This window comes from Hetaerina americana, unplaced genomic scaffold (genome assembly GCF_022747635.1).
Source record: "Hetaerina americana unplaced genomic scaffold, ioHetAmer1.1.p SCAF_5, whole genome shotgun sequence".
Taxonomy (NCBI): Eukaryota; Metazoa; Arthropoda; class Insecta; order Odonata; family Calopterygidae; genus Hetaerina; species Hetaerina americana.
The window spans coordinates 83,424,425-83,441,626 of record NW_027287095.1 but is presented as its reverse complement, the minus strand read 5'-3'; the positions used below and the strand labels follow the sequence as shown (position 1 = coordinate 83,441,626).

The 17,202-nt window shown below is 35.5% G+C and overlaps 3 protein-coding genes across 7 annotated transcripts in view; 2 read left to right on the top strand and 1 right to left on the bottom strand.

Annotated features, from left to right (window-relative positions):
- Positions 1-594, top strand: part of Spg7 (SPG7 matrix AAA peptidase subunit, paraplegin) — a gene marked incomplete at its 5' end in the record, with an annotated part of 34,151 nt that extends 33,557 nt beyond the window's left edge. The window contains one exon of the mRNA XM_071592562.1: positions 181-594. Within this exon, the coding sequence (XP_071448663.1) occupies positions 181-375 (195 nt within the window). The remainder of the gene's footprint in view (positions 1-180) is intronic.
- A 2,605-nt stretch (positions 595-3,199) lies between these two features.
- Positions 3,200-10,163, top strand: cv (twisted gastrulation BMP signaling modulator crossveinless). 5 transcript variants are annotated; one of them, XM_071592737.1, is made up of 5 exons: positions 3,200-3,310; positions 3,643-3,894; positions 5,914-6,144; positions 7,801-8,008; positions 9,126-10,163. In XM_071592737.1, exons 2-5 carry the CDS (start codon positions 3,654-3,656, stop codon positions 9,262-9,264), a joined length of 819 nt encoding a protein of 272 aa, XP_071448838.1. In that variant the 5' UTR covers positions 3,200-3,310; positions 3,643-3,653; the 3' UTR covers positions 9,265-10,163. The 5 variants fall into 5 exon arrangements, with proteins under 5 accessions (XP_071448838.1, XP_071448841.1, XP_071448843.1 ...); XM_071592740.1 differs by having other exon boundaries at positions 3,206-3,310; positions 3,648-3,894; XM_071592742.1 differs by lacking the exon at positions 3,200-3,310 and adding an exon at positions 3,442-3,514 and having other exon boundaries at positions 3,648-3,894.
- Positions 10,164-16,044: 5,881 nt separating this feature from the next.
- On the bottom strand, positions 16,045-16,863 carry LOC139694308 (ejaculatory bulb-specific protein 3). Its single transcript, XM_071592788.1, has 3 exons — positions 16,764-16,863; positions 16,473-16,663; positions 16,045-16,207 (listed from the first exon to the last, which is right to left on the bottom strand). The coding sequence occupies exons 2-3, from the start codon at positions 16,645-16,647 to the stop codon at positions 16,068-16,070; spliced, it is 315 nt and encodes a 104-aa protein (XP_071448889.1). The 5' UTR covers positions 16,648-16,663; positions 16,764-16,863; the 3' UTR covers positions 16,045-16,067.
- Positions 16,864-17,202: the final 339 nt, after the last annotated feature.

Here is a 17,202-nt window from a genome sequence, read left to right as displayed (position 1 = left end):
AACTCATTGCAAAGTTGGTATTAAATATTTTCTTCCATATTATGCCTAACAGGAATTAAAATACCAGGAATGGCAAAAAAAATGGATTTCAATATTTTTTTCCATTTTCCTCATTATAATGTAAAATGCAAGGCTATTTTATTGTAGGTATTTCATTTTCCCTTTGTCTTTGACTCTTAGCTATCCTCAGAGCTCCTAAAGAAGGAGACCCTCAACTATAATGAAATTGAAGTTATCCTTGGCCCCCCTCCCCACGGACAGAAGCACCTAATTGAGCCAGCTGATTTTGAGGTCTCAGTGAGGGCTGCTGTGGCTGGGACAAGATCAGAGGCTCCTTCGTCAAAAGATCCTGATAGTCCAAGTGATGAGAAATGAAGAGTGTGGGTAGGGCTTCAACACTGTAAATGATATAGTTTCTTTTAAGTATTTTGATTGTACAAACTTGGGCATTGCTTTTATCTGGAGGAGAGAAATAACATGAGTGGCCATAGATGATTTCTTTTGTACAGTTATGCCCATTGTCAAACTTTTTTGTAATTATGTTATTTAATTTGTAAACCACTTCTATAGATTAAAAAAATGGATTCTAAAACAGCTATACTCTTTTATTGTACAGTTGGCCTAAAGTATTTAATATGACAAGCCAAATCCAGACAAATGGTAGATACAATAATACAGAATTGTCTAATAGGTACTTCAATATAACTTAATTTTATATTGAAAGTACAGTAAACCATAAACACAGTAAACAACCCAAAGGTCGGTTTGGTAAGTGATGTTTGAGTTCACCCAGTACTAAGCCCTATACGGCGTGTGAAATTCACACACCAGGGTAGGGGGGCCAGTTCCTTTCCCTGTGCCATTTACGGCACAGTAGATCTGGTACCCAAAAAATCATATAGCTTGGGTGGAGCTGCAGGTGCCCAATGCCTTGCCTGGGAATCGGACCCGGGCCCCTCCAGTCATCAGTCCAACGCTCTACTTCCTGGACTACCTCTACTACCAGTACCTTATGCTATTTTGTATTGAAAGTAAATTTAAGGAGTGCTGGTCTTAGGTCTGGAGGAGTTTGATGGCAAAATAGTTTTGCTGTAGGCTACTTATACTTCCCTATTAGAAAATTTCACAACGCTCGGAGAGTGAGAATGAGATTATTGTCACGAAAAAGAAAAGGTTTGATTTAATTTGCTGAACTTTGGTAATATCACTCATTAGTTTTCTATGCTTTTTGCCATTAATGGACACATGGCAGGTGAATGGCCAATGACCTAAGCCATTGGCCATTCTATGAGAATTCTCTGATACATCATGAAAAGTAGTGTACTTATTAGAGATGGATTTTGCTTGGACCCTGAAAACAATCACTCATAATCATCTTTTCGAACTTTAAAATGTACCACATAATCTAGAAAATGTGAGTGGCAAATCATTTATATGACATTTACATTAAAGTAATCATTAGGAATGTATGACTTTGACTTGAGGTCTGAGGTTATTAGGGCATTGGAGCTAATAATGGATACTTTGGGCTAATAATGGATAATGGTACCTAGTAAACAGGAGCTAGAAAAAGTTCTGTTGTGGCATTACAGTTAGTATACTTAAAGATGAGTGCAAAGAAGTTTGAATTTCTACATATAGATAGAGGTCTTTATTTGGGCGAAATTGAGACATATACACATAGGGATTGCGGTAGTCCAGTGGTAGAGCGTCGGACTACTGTTGGAGTGCTCATGTTCGATTCCCGGGCGCCTGTAGCTCCATCTAAGTTATGTGAGTTTCCGGGTTCCAGATCTTCCTGGGAAACCATGACCGGCACAAATGCAATGGAAATAAATTTCAATATACTGGAAATAGCCAGTGAATTTTCCAATAGACTGAATTGCTTTTAATTTAAAGGTTACCAATTGCATTGAAATAACGTATAGGTTGTACTAGTCAATCAAAATGACATATGTAACATGCCTACAATGTAATTAGATTTTAAGCGAGGTTCTGTAATGAACAAAATGAAATAGTTCCATAAACTCGTAAAAAGAAATCCATTTGTGCTTAAAGAGGCAAAACAACCACAGACTCTGGTAAAACCCTGGAATCCTGAAGTTATGCGGCGAATTTTCTATCCCCAAACTGACAGGGTTGAAACTAAAAAAGGAGCGATAATACGAGGGTCATCCGGAAAGTAGTACCCGTTCGTGAAATAAAGACACAAAAGTAAATATTAACAAACATAAAAAATTTTATTTGAGAGGATACTTTAAACTACTTCTCAACATAATCTCCAAGCAAATTAAGGCATTTGTCATAACGTGTGACAAGTTTCTGTATTCCTGCTGCATAGTCCTTCGCCGCCAGCTCATTGAGATACAGGGTCACTCATCTGTAAGCTTGCGAGGGACCCATCTTGCACAAATTTTTGCATAATGCAGATGGTGTTTAACAATTTCATGAACAATTGTTCGAGAAACATTGGGAAAATGCTCACAGATGTCATCAATTGTGACGCGCCGATCGTTCCTCACGAATTCGTCAACTGAGCTCACCAGTTGGTCTGTAATGACAGACGGTCTCCCCGAACGCTCATCGTCGTGTGTGTTCCCCCTCCCCATGTTGAAGTTGCGACACCACCGCCGAACAGACGACTCGTCCATTACATTGTCTCCATACACCTCCTTTAATTGGCGATGAATATCACATGGGCGAACGTTTCTTGCATTGAGGAATTTAATCACTGCCCTCACTTCAGAACTGGCGGCGTTCTCAATTTTTTTAAACATTGTAAACAATCACAGAAACAACACAGGCAATGCTAGCGTCACGCAACTTGGCTCAGAGAAGGCAGACAAGCCACTGAAGCTATCTGACCTCGTCCAGCGGCTACTCGCGTCGTCAGCACTTCATGCGGCACGAACGGGTACTACTTTCCGGATGACCCTCGTAATATGCAAGGAAGTTTTGAAAGGAAAACTTTTTTGAGGAGATTATCCAAGGGGATTGCTTTTCCTTCCTTCTCTAATGCACAAAGTTACGGAAAATATTTAGATTCAGCCAAAGTTATCGGCTGACTTTTCACAGAAAACACCTGTAATAAGTACCCGGCCTGCCCGATTAATCTGTTTTCTTCCCGCCTTCCTCGTGTGAATAGTTCATGTACAGAACGCCAGAGGCGCAGCGTCATTTGTTTATTTGTTTCGTTAGTGTTGTTTTTCCCCAGAAATGAAAATTTTCATGGTTTGAAGCGGTTTTCTGAGTATTAGGTTACAGTGGGGTTCTAGTAAACATCTAAATAATTTTTGCAGTGTATGTGAAGGTGTGTATGGAATATTTTCCGTTTGTCTTCAGGAGGACTAATTTTCATTCCTAGTTGAAACATTTCCCCATTTCCGTTGGGAAATTCCTTCAGACGTAGATGGGTCACATTAGTATTCTTTAGTCAGCCATAATTTTAATTTAAAATTACCATTACGCAGGAGTGGAGTTGGTGTTGAAACAATTTCTCACCGCACCTTATGAGGTCCATTTCCTTGTGTAATTTGATTGTGTAATATTACTATATATTAGTAGTTTGCAGGTATAGTTTAATCTTTTCACTTAAATAAAGCGTAATATCTTATTTATTTAATCTAGTGTTTTATCCTTAAGGGCAGCACACAATGGAATCTGGCAAAATGTACGTGCCCCACATTTTGCTCGGCTGGTTTCTGGTCAGCGTTGTGATTATACTATCCACAGCACCATCAGAAGTGGGCGGCTGTAATGAAGCTGTTTGTGCCAGTGTAGTCAGTAAATGCATGCTAACCCAGTCATGCAAATGCGATTTAAAAAATTGTTCTTGCTGTAAAGAGTGCTTCAACTGCTTGTCTTACTTGTTTTCTGAATGCTGTTCCTGTGTAGGTAAGTAATGTACCGTTTATCATTACACATAGACTTTTAATGTATGTGGTTTAATGATTCGAAGAAACTCTGAATATAATTTAAATGAGAAGTTAAATCTTGTAAATGATGAGAACCATTTTCTCCCTAAAAATGAATTTTTGTACCCTATTTTGGATGATGAATTGTTTCCACTCAATGAGTGAAAAACCATACTTATATAAGTTCGTGTCTACAATTCCTAATGAGAAACTACATGCTCTGTGAGTCTTGTCATAAATATTGTGTTATACGAAGAAGCTCTCAGATTTTAAATTGTTTTTGGAGGACTACATTCCTGTCATATAACGCTTGCTGGATACTAGTGTCTAAGAAGAAATAGCTTCTAACTGAGGTCATAATGTGGCCAACAAGTTCTGGATTTTTAACTAAAAATGGTCGTGTATCGTTACGAAAGTAAGATCAGTTTATCTATTTATTGCAACTCTGTTCCCCTCAGGGCTGACAGAGAGACAATCAATATCTGTATATAGTTTGAATGTAATAATTAATCATTTACTAACATCACTGTAATGGTAATGGGTATTTTCAGCGTGGATTTGCTATCAAAAAGGAATTGAGCGATTTTTTTATCTGTTGTAAACTGGTAATTTGAATTTTCAGGTGGACAAGTCCATGTTTATCTTATCTATTTCTTATTGGCAATGTAATCTTTAATTTCAATCTCAGTCAAGTCACATATCTGCCTAAATGAAGTTAACGAGATTGTATTAAGAAAAGTTTTCTGAATCCATCTTCTATAGTCCATATCATCCCTTACTTCAACAATGATCCAAAGTGTTTTTGTCATAATTTTAATGGTGGTTTTGGTGGTTCAATGGCAAATTTGTGTACTATATTCACAGCTTTTCCCAAAAATTTTGAAACTGGCTAGCTGAAAATCACAGGTCACGATTGGCTTTACACGTATTTCAAAAGAATTGAGTATTTCCAGTGAATGTGACTATGGTTTAAAAGTTAATTTGAACCATTGTTACATTTAATTAACTTACTTTAAAAAGAGATATCTGCAATTTCTCAGCCATCCAAGCTGACAGAAAATCTGAAGAAATATGGAAAATAATAAATTCAAACTAAATCTCCGAATAGATCGAATTCAAAACCACATACTGAATTCATGAGGAAACACTATTACTAACTATTCACTCTGGCCTCTGATGTATTGGTTATTTCTCTTAATATTTCTCCTCCTTTAAACACTGTCATTCATTTTCATACACCGTCTTTCTCAGTTTTGAATTGCTTATTGCTTTCCCCTTGTACAAAGCAATAATTAAAAGTGATTGACTGAAACTATGGACTCAAATGTAGCACCAAAAGTGGGATGTAGTCCCAAGCATAGTTAATTATTATTTATTTTCACTCCTACAAATGAGCTGTGCAATTAAAGGAAATAAGAAGCTTCACTGTCAAGTCTTGGTCTTTAGGATAGGCTTGCCAGTCACCATTTAATTGATCAAAGCAGTTGATGTGCTACAATCCACATCATATGGTTAACTATGAACTTCGGTAAAAGACCTCATCTTCATTGCCTTTCAATTCTACTGGTGGCATCTCCACATTTTTTTTGAAGCACCAATTTATGGTGTACTTTTTAGTGAATTCCATGATGCTTTTATCCCAGGCACTAATGTTTACTAACTTAATAATTTACGAGTTGTTTTCAGCTTTGTCCATTCTTTCTACAAGGGATCAGAGAATTAGTTCTGTCATTGAAGGTTGAATGACTAGATAATTCCCTGGTTAAGCAGTTCTAACTTTGTTGTTAGGAGTGATGGAAAATAGCTTAACATAAGAAGGCTTGATATTTGAATGGCTAGGTGTATTGTCAAGAAAAGATGCCACTATTTGCTACTGGTTTAATATTTTGGCATGGAAATATTTTAGCCAACAGTCAAAATATCAAAGAGGCCATCAATGCCTTTTTATTTGAATGCTAAATATCTACATTTGTTTTTTCCCCCTTAATTTTTCACCTAGATATGTGCCCCAGACCAAATAACACAAGTGGAGGAACATCAGGAAGCAATTCATTGGGCCATAAGAGTCACGTCGAGGATTATCCTGATGCAACACCTGAACTGTTCCAAGCTCTCATGGCAGAGCCTGATCCTCAGCAGAGATGGATTTCATTCACATACCCAATTAACTTTGACTTGTCTCCTTACTTCCGTCCAAAGATAACAGAAAAGGAGATAAAAATGCGAACTCGTAAGTCAATGGTGGATTTTTGTCAACTTCTGAATCTCTTAGTGTGATTCAAATTGTTTCTCTGATATTGAATGCCACACTTTGGAAATTAAGCATCAGTTTTTTAATGTGGAATATTTTTGCCAAGGAAAGTCTCCAGTGTTTGAAACTTAGGATTGAAAGGTCACTTCAATAAATATCCTAACTCAAACACACAGGTAGTGAGAGAAACTTACGACAACAGTCACTGGCCTATTAAAATTAAATGCATGAAATTCATTTTCGAAACTCATTTTCCCCTTATATTTTAAGAGAATGCTTATTGAATTATTTATGCGCTGTGTATTTTTCACAACTTTGGTGTATTATAGAACATTTTGCGATAAAACATGGAGATGTGGGCAGGTAGTTATCCTTATTGGTACATGCATATACTTTTTTGGTGAAAAACAAAAACATTTTTGTGATTGATTTAAATAAAATTATTTAGTTCAGAAGAATGAGACACATTCATATTCAGGAACTTTTATGGGTAGAATGTGATTGGAAGGTAGCAAATTTTTAGCATCAAATGCTCAATTTGGAATTCCCAATGAGGCACTGAGAATTTCCTGAATCTGTATTTTATCACTTAATTATAGTTGAATTTATGTGTGCAAGTTTTATATAGAACTTATCATATTCTGCCTGGATTTCAAAATGTATAGTGTACCTATATTTGCTAAGTTATCCTGACTTATGGGAGTTGGTGTAGGTGAATTTCCTTCAATAGGGAAAAAGTGATTGGGAGGGTGATCTAGGACTGCCTCAGGCAGCGCAATCTCGAGCTATGGCTCTTATTTACGACTTCAAACAATAGAACATACCAGTGGTTGTGTGGATCCCAACAGCCCATAGACATAAAAGGTATGATGCAAATAAAGAAGAGGTAAAATATCATCCTAATGTATGATGACCTCGATGGTTTTGAGAACTTTCACTCGGTGTGTGGTGTAGCAAACTTAACAGTGATGATGGAAGTTCTTCTTTTAACTAATTTTCATATGAAAAGTTGTGCAATTTCATATTTTATTTCAAACATTTAATGGTTTTTAAGAATCAGTACATTAGTTTCCATTATTTTATTGTCATTATATATTACATTAACTTTTTTGTTTTACACTTACCATTTTTCTCCACAAAAATGTCAATCCAAGCTTTCACTGTTGTAACTTTACACATTCACGGCCCACCATCTGTAGCAGAAGTACTTTATGGGAGCCCACAGTTTAGGATAACTTGCGAAAGCAATGAACATAGGGCGATGGGTGAAGTGTACTGAAGGCATTTGTGCAATTTGCACTCAAGAATTTTTGTTGGCAGGAAATTAGTTAATGGATTTTCACTTAATTCTTCATGTAATCATCCTTTGTATGTATCTGTTTTAAAAAATCTTGACTCGATAGCTTAAATTAGATAGTGCATTAACATCACCTTATCATCTAATAAAATGAATATAAGCAAAAGTCATGATTGGAATAGATATTATTGATAAATGTATGCTCATGCATACAATCAGGAGTCATGCAAGAGAACTTATTGAATGGGCATTAAAATGGCAAATCTAAATGTTAATATGAATGTCTAATATATTCCAAATCCCCCAGCCCACTGCAATGATATCTATTAAATTTATAGACACGGCTGAGCAGGATGTGACTTCACCTGACACAAAAGATACTGCAACCATCAATTGTACTGTGGCATACATGAGTCAGTGTATGTCGTGGAACAAGTGCAAGACTTCTTGTCAGTCAACAGGAGCATCCTCTTACCGTTGGTTCCATGATGGCTGTTGCCAGTGTGTTGGGCACACCTGCATCAACTACGGGCTCAATGAAAGCAAGTAAGTGTGCTTAGTCTTGGATAAATGACTAACCCTTGTAAAATAGCAGTCTATCCCCAAGCTTTGTAGTTGTGGCCATTTGACCTTGCAGCAAAAACAATTCAAAACTGTCTTTTAAGGTTAATTTTACGTAGTAAAATTTCAGGGCCGGGACTGAGTGGAGCCATTAGTTTGCTTTTTGCTACCTCAGAGTTAGAATCCAAAGTAATCTTGTTATTTTCTCTGGAGGTCAAACACCTTTGTCACATTACTGTTTTCATTCCATTAACACCTGATCGTCAATTTCCTCTACGGTTATTCTTACCATCTCCATAACTCTAGTTCAAATTGAAGAAGAGATAGCCGTTGCTAGAAAATTTTATATTTATAATGTTCAGAAAATTTATCGTAGACACATGACTGACTGCCAAGTGTACCTGTGGTGGGAAAGTCATACCTTGAATCGGTACTTAACTAATGGCAATCTTTAATTCATGCTTAAGTCTTCAATCAGTAATGTGAACTAAATATATTATAATTCTCGCCACAGTTTAATTTTCTTGAACTTACCATAATGTAACTGCAAGATGAATCTAGTAATCATGATTTGTTATGTTAATATAGTTGTTGCCAGAATATAAAGAAGTATATAAATATTTTTTTTATTTTGTAAGGTTCTGGCATTATTTTGTGGAAATTATCATTAATTTTCAAATTAAAAAATATATTTATATAGTCCACTTAAATAACTTCTTGATTGCCCTGGGTTTCAGCAATTACTGTCATTGTCAAGTAAAGGGATTGCAAACCTTTATGTAGGAGAACAGCAGTTTGGCAAGGGATAATTCCCCTATTTAAAGATTTGCATTTTTTTACCTCTCTTTTACAGTGAGGTGTGGCCTTGACATAGTTAATAATGTTTATAAGTGCCCTATCTAATTTTATTTCAAAGAAGTATGCCAAGTATACTTTTGAAGGGTACATCCCATTCAAGTTTATAACGTGACTGAGAGCTCTTTTCTAAATCCAGTGTTGCCAATTTTTTGAATTTTGGAGTATATTTTATTTGCATTCTCTAGATTTTAATGCAAACCGATGTTTTTTTGTGTATATTTAAAAGTAATATTTCTTGAAAAAGGTGCCTTGACTGCCCAATATCCAAATCAAAAAAAGATTTTGGTGATGAACCTGATGACGACTCAGCAAACTATGCGAGTGATAACTATGAGGAAGATTATGGCGGTGATGACAGGAAAATGGACTCTGATTTGGAGTGACTTGAATATTTTTGAGAATATTAAGATGTAAGATAACTTCTCAAAAAGGTTATTGTTGCCAGTGCTGCTGTAAGATAAGGGCTCTTTGTTTGTTTGAAGATGGAAGAATATTTTACTTAATGGTGCCTTACCATCAAAATATATTTTATATATTTTATGATACAGACTGTTTGTAAGTGTGACATTTTTGTAATCTTTATAAAGTTGGTACAATAATTTTTTTAATGAAATTTTTGTCTCCTTTCTAACACACTTTGTCTTCTTGCCATATGTACCTATATTAAAGTACATTTTTATGAAAAATGTTTTAATTGTAATTACTTGGTTATACTCAAATGACTTTACAAATATTATGTGTACTCATTGTATGTAACAGGATGGCTGCGTATAATCCTAGAATGTTTGACTCAACATATGTATTTTACGTGTGAATGATTTAACTTACATTTATATGAAATTGCCTTTATAATTATTAGTTTGTCTTTATTATAAAGTATATAGTACGATTATATATATATATATTTTTAGAGTATTGTGCCTACTTTCTTTTGAGGCTGTGAGAAATGGCATTTGAGCAGCAATGAAAATATGAATACTCCTCTCATGTAAGTTCTCTCTTCTTTGTGATTTTTTAATCTTCTGTTCCCTCTTGTGTTATCTATTTTTGAAAGCATTTTTTTCTGATAACTTCTTACTCCAAAATGCTTCAGCATTTTGTTTAAAGTGTGGGTTTTTTATATTATTTTTTTTTGTCCAAAAATAATTTTTATTTTATATCAATGTGCCTGCATAACAATGTCAATTCAACTCATGCAAAATATACCTTTGGTTAATATCCTATGTTAAATTTTGTCCTATGATTGAAAATGTACAGAATTTTCATAAATATTTTATCTGTCCATGTGGTTTTTATTACACCTCACATATTACTGAACAAATTCTTCCAAGTAAATTGTAAGCTACCTAAAATTACATGATTTATTGAAGGCTGGTTCTTCATTATGGTTGGAAAACCAATTTTACCAAATAACCACATGCTTACCTGATGTCATCTGCATTTAACTAATATTTAGTGAATTCTATTAATGTGATACCGAATTTAATAATTGCTCTTGAAAAATGGTAAGGAAACTTCCTGGTGGTATCTAAATAAATCTACATCACATTATGTGCATCCACGGTCTGTACAGTAGCAGTGGTATAAGGCTTCTTTATTTAATTGTAGCTGATTCATAAAATTGAGTTTTTGTACTCTTTGATGTAAATAAAGGAACACTGGGGTCACCTTTGGACAAAGTAATCTTGAAGGTTGTAAGCGTTTCCTCAATTATCGAAGGACATCTCTGCCTAAGGGATTATGTATGCCTTAGAAATAATATTATATTGTCATAAATCCACTCTGCTCTTCTTGTTCCTCTTTCCCTTTTAAAATATCAGTAACAAATGTTTTTCCTGATTCTCAATTTTTTTAAGCTCAGATTTGCCATGCATCCTCCTCTCCTTTTATTTGGCTCTCCTTTAAATTGGTTCATCTGCATTATCAACAATAGGGCGATTTTAAATGGTTAGTAATAGCATGGGTAGTGCTAGCGTGAAATTTTGCAGTGATGTCGGAGTCCTCAAATGAGAGCATTTCAACATAAGTGGGGTTGGAAAACTTAGTAGGGATACCTAATAGGATGCACTAGGCAGGGTCTTGCCTCTGAAAAATTTAGTTGCTCACAGGCCTTCATTGTATTTTCAACGTAAATCTGTGTGCCCTATTGTAAAACATCCATTTGCTTCATTCCCCCGGTAGCTTTTCTTATGGTGATGAAAGCAGAGTTAATATTCTTTTACGGTTATAACACGCGAGGCAATGACAGTGACAAAGGATGAGACCAATGATGATAACAGGGACTGAAATGTTATGTTTAATACAAGCAGTGAGTTGGCATTTTGCCCCTCTGGGGAATTTTACTGTGAGCTAATCAGAACCAATTTTTCTTATATACCATGAAAGGATGAGTGAGATATCATCACTGCTGACTCTTTAAGTTATTATTATTACTTTTTATTTGCCCAGAGATCACAATACAAAAATACCAGGTGGGTGGTGTATGTACATGATATAAGGCACGTCAAAGAGGGGCAAAGACACACGCTCAATTAAGATACATAAAAGAAATGATGATCATAGTTACATAAATGTTTGGCACAAACCCAGGAACATTGGCTGTAACATGCACATGCAATATCAAATTCAGAAAAATCATTGCTCACCAACAAGAATTAGACCATGACCATTGCTAGAAACTAAAGGTATGAACTTACTGGTCAAGAATATTGTTGAGATATTCATCAACCAAGTAGAATATATTGAACTGTAGATCTATTTTTAATTTATGCTTGAATGCAGCAGTTCCCTTTGTGTCCTTGATACTTTTGGGTAGTTTGTTATATAATCTGATGCCCATTTCATTGGGTCCTAATTTCAATGCTTTAGTTCTTATATTCCCATAATGGATGTCATTCCTTCCTCTGGTGTAATGATGATGATAGGAAGATTTAAGAGAATAGTTGCCAATGTTATTTTTTATATATAGAATTAGAAACATAATGTAGATGCACAGGAGTGGTAGCAAATTTAATTCATGAAAAATAGGCCTTGATGGAGAATTGTGAGGTTTCCTGGTGATAATTCTAATAGCTTCTTTTGCATTATAAAGATGGTGTGAGAAATAGCAGCTGATCCCCATAATATTATACTGTAGGTTATATTTAAATAAATTTCTTCATAGTATAAATTGAGTAGCACAGTTTTCCTTGTAGTTTCATACAGGTGTCTTAATAAGTAGCAAGTTGAACTGAGCTTATGTTGAAGGGCTTTTACATGAGTATCCCAAGAAATATTTGCCCAGAGAGAAATACCTAGAAATTTGCATTCTGTCACATGCTCAATTGATTGGCCATTGATTTTTACCAGCAGATCATCTGACACGTTCTTATTGCGTGTGAAGTATACTATTTTACTTTTATTTACATTTAAGTCTAGAAGGTTGTCTGTATACCACTTGTTTATTGCAAGTATGACAGATTTTTCCTTAAGGCTGGGATATGTTTGTGTTGATATTATTACATTAGTATCGTCAGCATACAACACTGGTATTATTCCATCATTATTTGGTAAGCAGTTAGGTAGGTAATTGGTGTATATCAGAAAGAGGAGTGGCCCAAGGGTTGAGCCTTGTGGAACACCTTTGTTAACTTGGTATGCTTCAGATGAATATTTGGACCCATCAACTGATAACACTACTTTCTGAGTGCGATTATGAATATAGGACTTCATCCAGTTTAGAGGAATTCCTCTAATTCCTATTCAATTGAGTTTAATTAGTAGTCTATTGTGGTTTACATTATCAAAAGCCTTTGACAAGTCTAAAAACATTCTAAGAGTTTTGCGTTTAGCATCTAATGACTTAAGTATGCTGTCGATTGCTGGACATGTGGCAGTTGTGGTAGATCTTTCAGATCTAAATCCATGCTGAGAATTTGGAAATAGGAAGTTTTTTTTGAGATAAGATGTTATTTGCATATACATGGCTTTTTCAAATATTTTAGCAAATGTATTTTGGATGGCTATTGGTCTGTAGTTGTTCAAATCATTGACACAGCCATGGCTTTTATAAATGGGCACTACTATTGATTCTTTTAATTGGGATGGGAAAATCCCTTGTATCAAAGATTCATTAATTAAAAATAAAAGGGGTGCTTTTATGGCTTCAAAACAATGACGAACAACTTTACCAGGAATTTCATCTGGGCCAGCACTGGATTTGTTTCTGAGTGAGGAGACAATAGTTTTTAGATTGGTTTCAGGACAGGGCTTGGCAACATTGGCAATGGTGTATTTGCAAAGAGCACATTGGCTGGAGAAATAATTGGGCAAGGAGCTGTCATGTAGTATTTGTTAAATTTATTAGCTAAAGATGAATTACTAATGGCAGTGTTATTTTCAGGGTTACAAAGTTTTGGGAGAGTGAGTTGTGAATTTTTTTACCTCTACAATCATTAATTATTTCCTATTCAGTTTTGAACTTATTATTGGAATTAAGTAACTTATTATCATTATAAGCTCTTTTCATGGTAGAAATCAGTTTACGGTAATACTTTTGAAATTCCTTATATAGTAACCTTTGTTCATGATTTTTTGAACTTTCACCGGAGATAGCAAGTTTTTAAGGATAGTTGAGTAGTAACAGATCTCGTCAGTTAGCCATGGCTTACATTTTGTTCTGTGAAATATTTTATATGTGTTACTGGAAAACCCAATTCAAAATTGTGTTTGAAAATTGAATAAAAGTAATTGAAACCTTCGCCTACTGACTTAGGGTCGTAGACGTTGTTTCAGTTTTGGGACTGTAGAAGGAGCAGAAAATGCTGTATATTTCCATGAGTGAGAGACCGCTTTAGGTAAATTTTATCATTTAGGCTCTCCATTGATTGGTTAGTATCAATACTTATTTTCACCATACAATGGTCTGTTACACCTAGGTCACTAACAGTTGTTACTGCTTTTTCTTGGCTAAGGTTGGTCACAGCGTAATCAATGAGGGTGGGAGTGACTCTGGTAGGATTATCATTAAAACATTCCATGCCGTAAGCTTTGAACCGATTCAGCAATTCGGATCTGTGAGGGGAGTCAACCAGGAGATTACAGTTGAGGTCGCCGTTTAGGACGAGTATCCGGTTGTCTACATACAAGGAGCAAAAGAGTTGGTCCAGTTTTTTAATAAATGTATGAAAATCACCAGTTGGTGATCTATAGATGGAAATGAGCACAAGCAATCCCACTGGAGTTTCATGGAAACACACTGCACATTCAAAAGTTTTTTCTTCCTTCACAGGCACGTCAATTGAGTTAATAGTACCCTTTATTCTACTATGTACGTTTTGGCCACACCTCCATTTTTTTACGTGGTCCGCCAGAATGAGGACATTAGGGAGTAATTTGAAAGTGAAATAACCATTAGCTCTTCATATTTTTACCAATGCTCAGTTATACAGAAAATGTCTGGTTCACACTCATTTATAGCCACTTCCAGCAGGTTTACTTTGTTCCTGAGGCACTGAATATTAACTTGCGCGATTGTTAAAGGTTGCCTAACTTTGACTAACCCTTCGCGGAGGTCAGGCGGGCCTTCAGAAAAAAATAACTAACGACACAAACATGTTTCGGCCAAAAGTTGGGAGTTCCTGTGAGTAATGTGCCCATGGCAGAAACATGAAATTTCAGACTTAACCTATTATCTGGTCATACCTAAAACATGCACTTGTTTAAGCATGTGCTACAATGACTTCCATGTTATACTAGAGATTGGACGATTAAGGCCATCAGAGTGTGATTTTATGGCTGTCAATTACCCCAGTTGAAATAATGGGACATTTCAATTAATTGAAAAGAAGGATTTTGGCCCCAAAATTAGTTGATTTTGGCCCCAATTGCAGAAAGTATTCACGTTGTAGAATTAGATTTTCATTGAAAAATCATAACCACGCTGCGAAACTTTTACATAGAAACGTCAGGCGAAATGTATTGTCTCTGTTATAAACTACAATTTTAAAATTTCAATTGGCAATATTTGAAAAGTCCACAAGGGATAGGGCATAATTAATGGCTTTTTAAGCCCGACAGCCTTGCCCTTTGTTAGAACATAAAATATCATCAATGGTAAAATTCAGAATAATTTAACAGTCTCGATTCTCTTCATAGATCTTTTTTGTTTACTATATTTGCATCAGTATCTTGTACAATTACGAAACTTAATAATGTTGTAGCTTGTGGCAATAATTTCTGCTAATTTTGAATGATAGGTATAGTGTATTGGTTAGTGATCCTAATTTGACTGAGAGGTACCTACTCCTTGACTTATACAAAAATATGCAACAATTTCAGAAGGTAAAAATCATTCGCCTTTACCGGGATTCGGACCCGGATCCCTCGATGTCCGGGCGAGTGCGGTAGCCAGCTAAGCTATCGAAGCGAGGGACGTATTGAAAGCTTAGGTTGCTAAAGCACTCGGCCGAACATCGAGGAATTCGAGTTCAAATCCCGCTGAAGGCGAATGATTTTTATTTGGATTAATCCGTCAAATATTTACTGTCGCGGCATCGCCCGCAGTTTCTTATTTTTGTACAAAAATGCTTATTTCATAAACCAAAATTATTTTCATCTTGAAGTAGAAGAGAAATTAAATCATATCTTGAAACGGCCCACTAGATCAATAGGGTAGGAAATGTTCTTGTCTTCACCAGTAGTAAGTCAAATTTTCAATAGATGATCAAGGGCATTCTGATGTTCAATTTTGGGGAAGAACTAGATCACCAAACCTTTTGGGTAGCAGCTAAAACAGGAACATTCGTTCTCAGATGATGAGGTCTCCTCAATTCATACGGGTTGTATAGATAGCAAACCAAAATAAATACAAGAGTTGAGCTGAGAAGTTTTTATAAGCTAATGAAAGATTTTTTAAAATATATTCACACCTCTCGCCGGGAATCCAATTTTTTGCTATTTCTAAGAATGGCATGGAACTGAACTCCCAACATTTCAATATAAATTTTCTTGTCATTTTCGGTAACCATATCATTTATAAAAATATAAAATACTATCTAAAACGTCTCCGCTTATGGAAATACTGTTGAAATCACTGTTATCAACAAACTGCATACTTTCTTTAATTAAAATCACTAATAGTGCCAACATTCATAGCAACTCAAGCGAAATGAAAAAGCGAATATTTAACCATTGTATATATTTATAATTATCCACTGTAACGGGCTTGGATTGCTGACCAAACCGATGGATATCGTTGTTGAACAAAGTTGATCACCTTCCTGGCATTGGCAGCTTGAGTTGGAGAACAGGAGGCACATTTACGTCCTAATACTTCTGGTATTGCAGCTGAAAAAACGAAGGAGGAAATTTATATCTCATAAATCTAATTATATAAAGGCCACCTCTTTATTGTGAGCACAGTACACATCTTTCAATTGGCATGAAAGGTTATTTTTATGTAGGCATATACAAATTCATTTAATGATAAATCAATCGAATATTTAAATTATTCCGGCTGAACTCGATGCACAGCTATGGCCGGTATTTGAGCTACATATGAATATAAAAATATTTCGGTCATATTTCCTATTTGGTGAAAACAAGTCATTACCTTTAATTTGCTGTCCTGTGGTGTCGCATGGGCCCTGGTCCAAAACGCACCGGATTTGTCTTTGTACTAAAGCTGGATTATTTATCAATGGGGTAATATCAGAATTTCCTGCTTGTCCTACTGTTAATTGTATTGTGGTTGCCACCAACAACACCAATATAAGCCAGGAATTCATTTTTGATTCAATGTCACTGTTTTGCAAATTGGTGAAAATATAATGAGAAATTAATACATTAGAGTTGATATTTCTTTTCCAAACTGGGACATAGAACCTAATATAACGTGCCTCACCTGAATTGTTACTGCTTCGAATTCTGAGTCTGAGTTCGCTTAAGATTTGCGACGATTTTATACCTCGCACCGAGTGAAACTCCGGAGTAAACACTCGCCGGAAATTTTGCCTAACAAAAATAACAGGCAAAAATTTCCACTTTCTCCTCGGAAGGCTATTAGGTTTGACGAAAATAAATCTTCCCTTTAGAAAATATATCGAAAGGTAGTTTCTATAAGGCATTTTGCCGGCAAGTGGTCACTTGCTATTAGCAACTTTTTAATTTTTGAGCCAAAGAGAAAAACTCTCATATTCCAAATTTTTGCCGCGCTCAAGATGAAATATTTTTTTTTATAAAAGGCCCTCAGCAGAACGACTAATGGGAAAATATGGCGAGTGATTTTCATTGAATTGGCTTTGGTTGGCCAACGCTTATGATTTTACTCTCTACCTAAAACA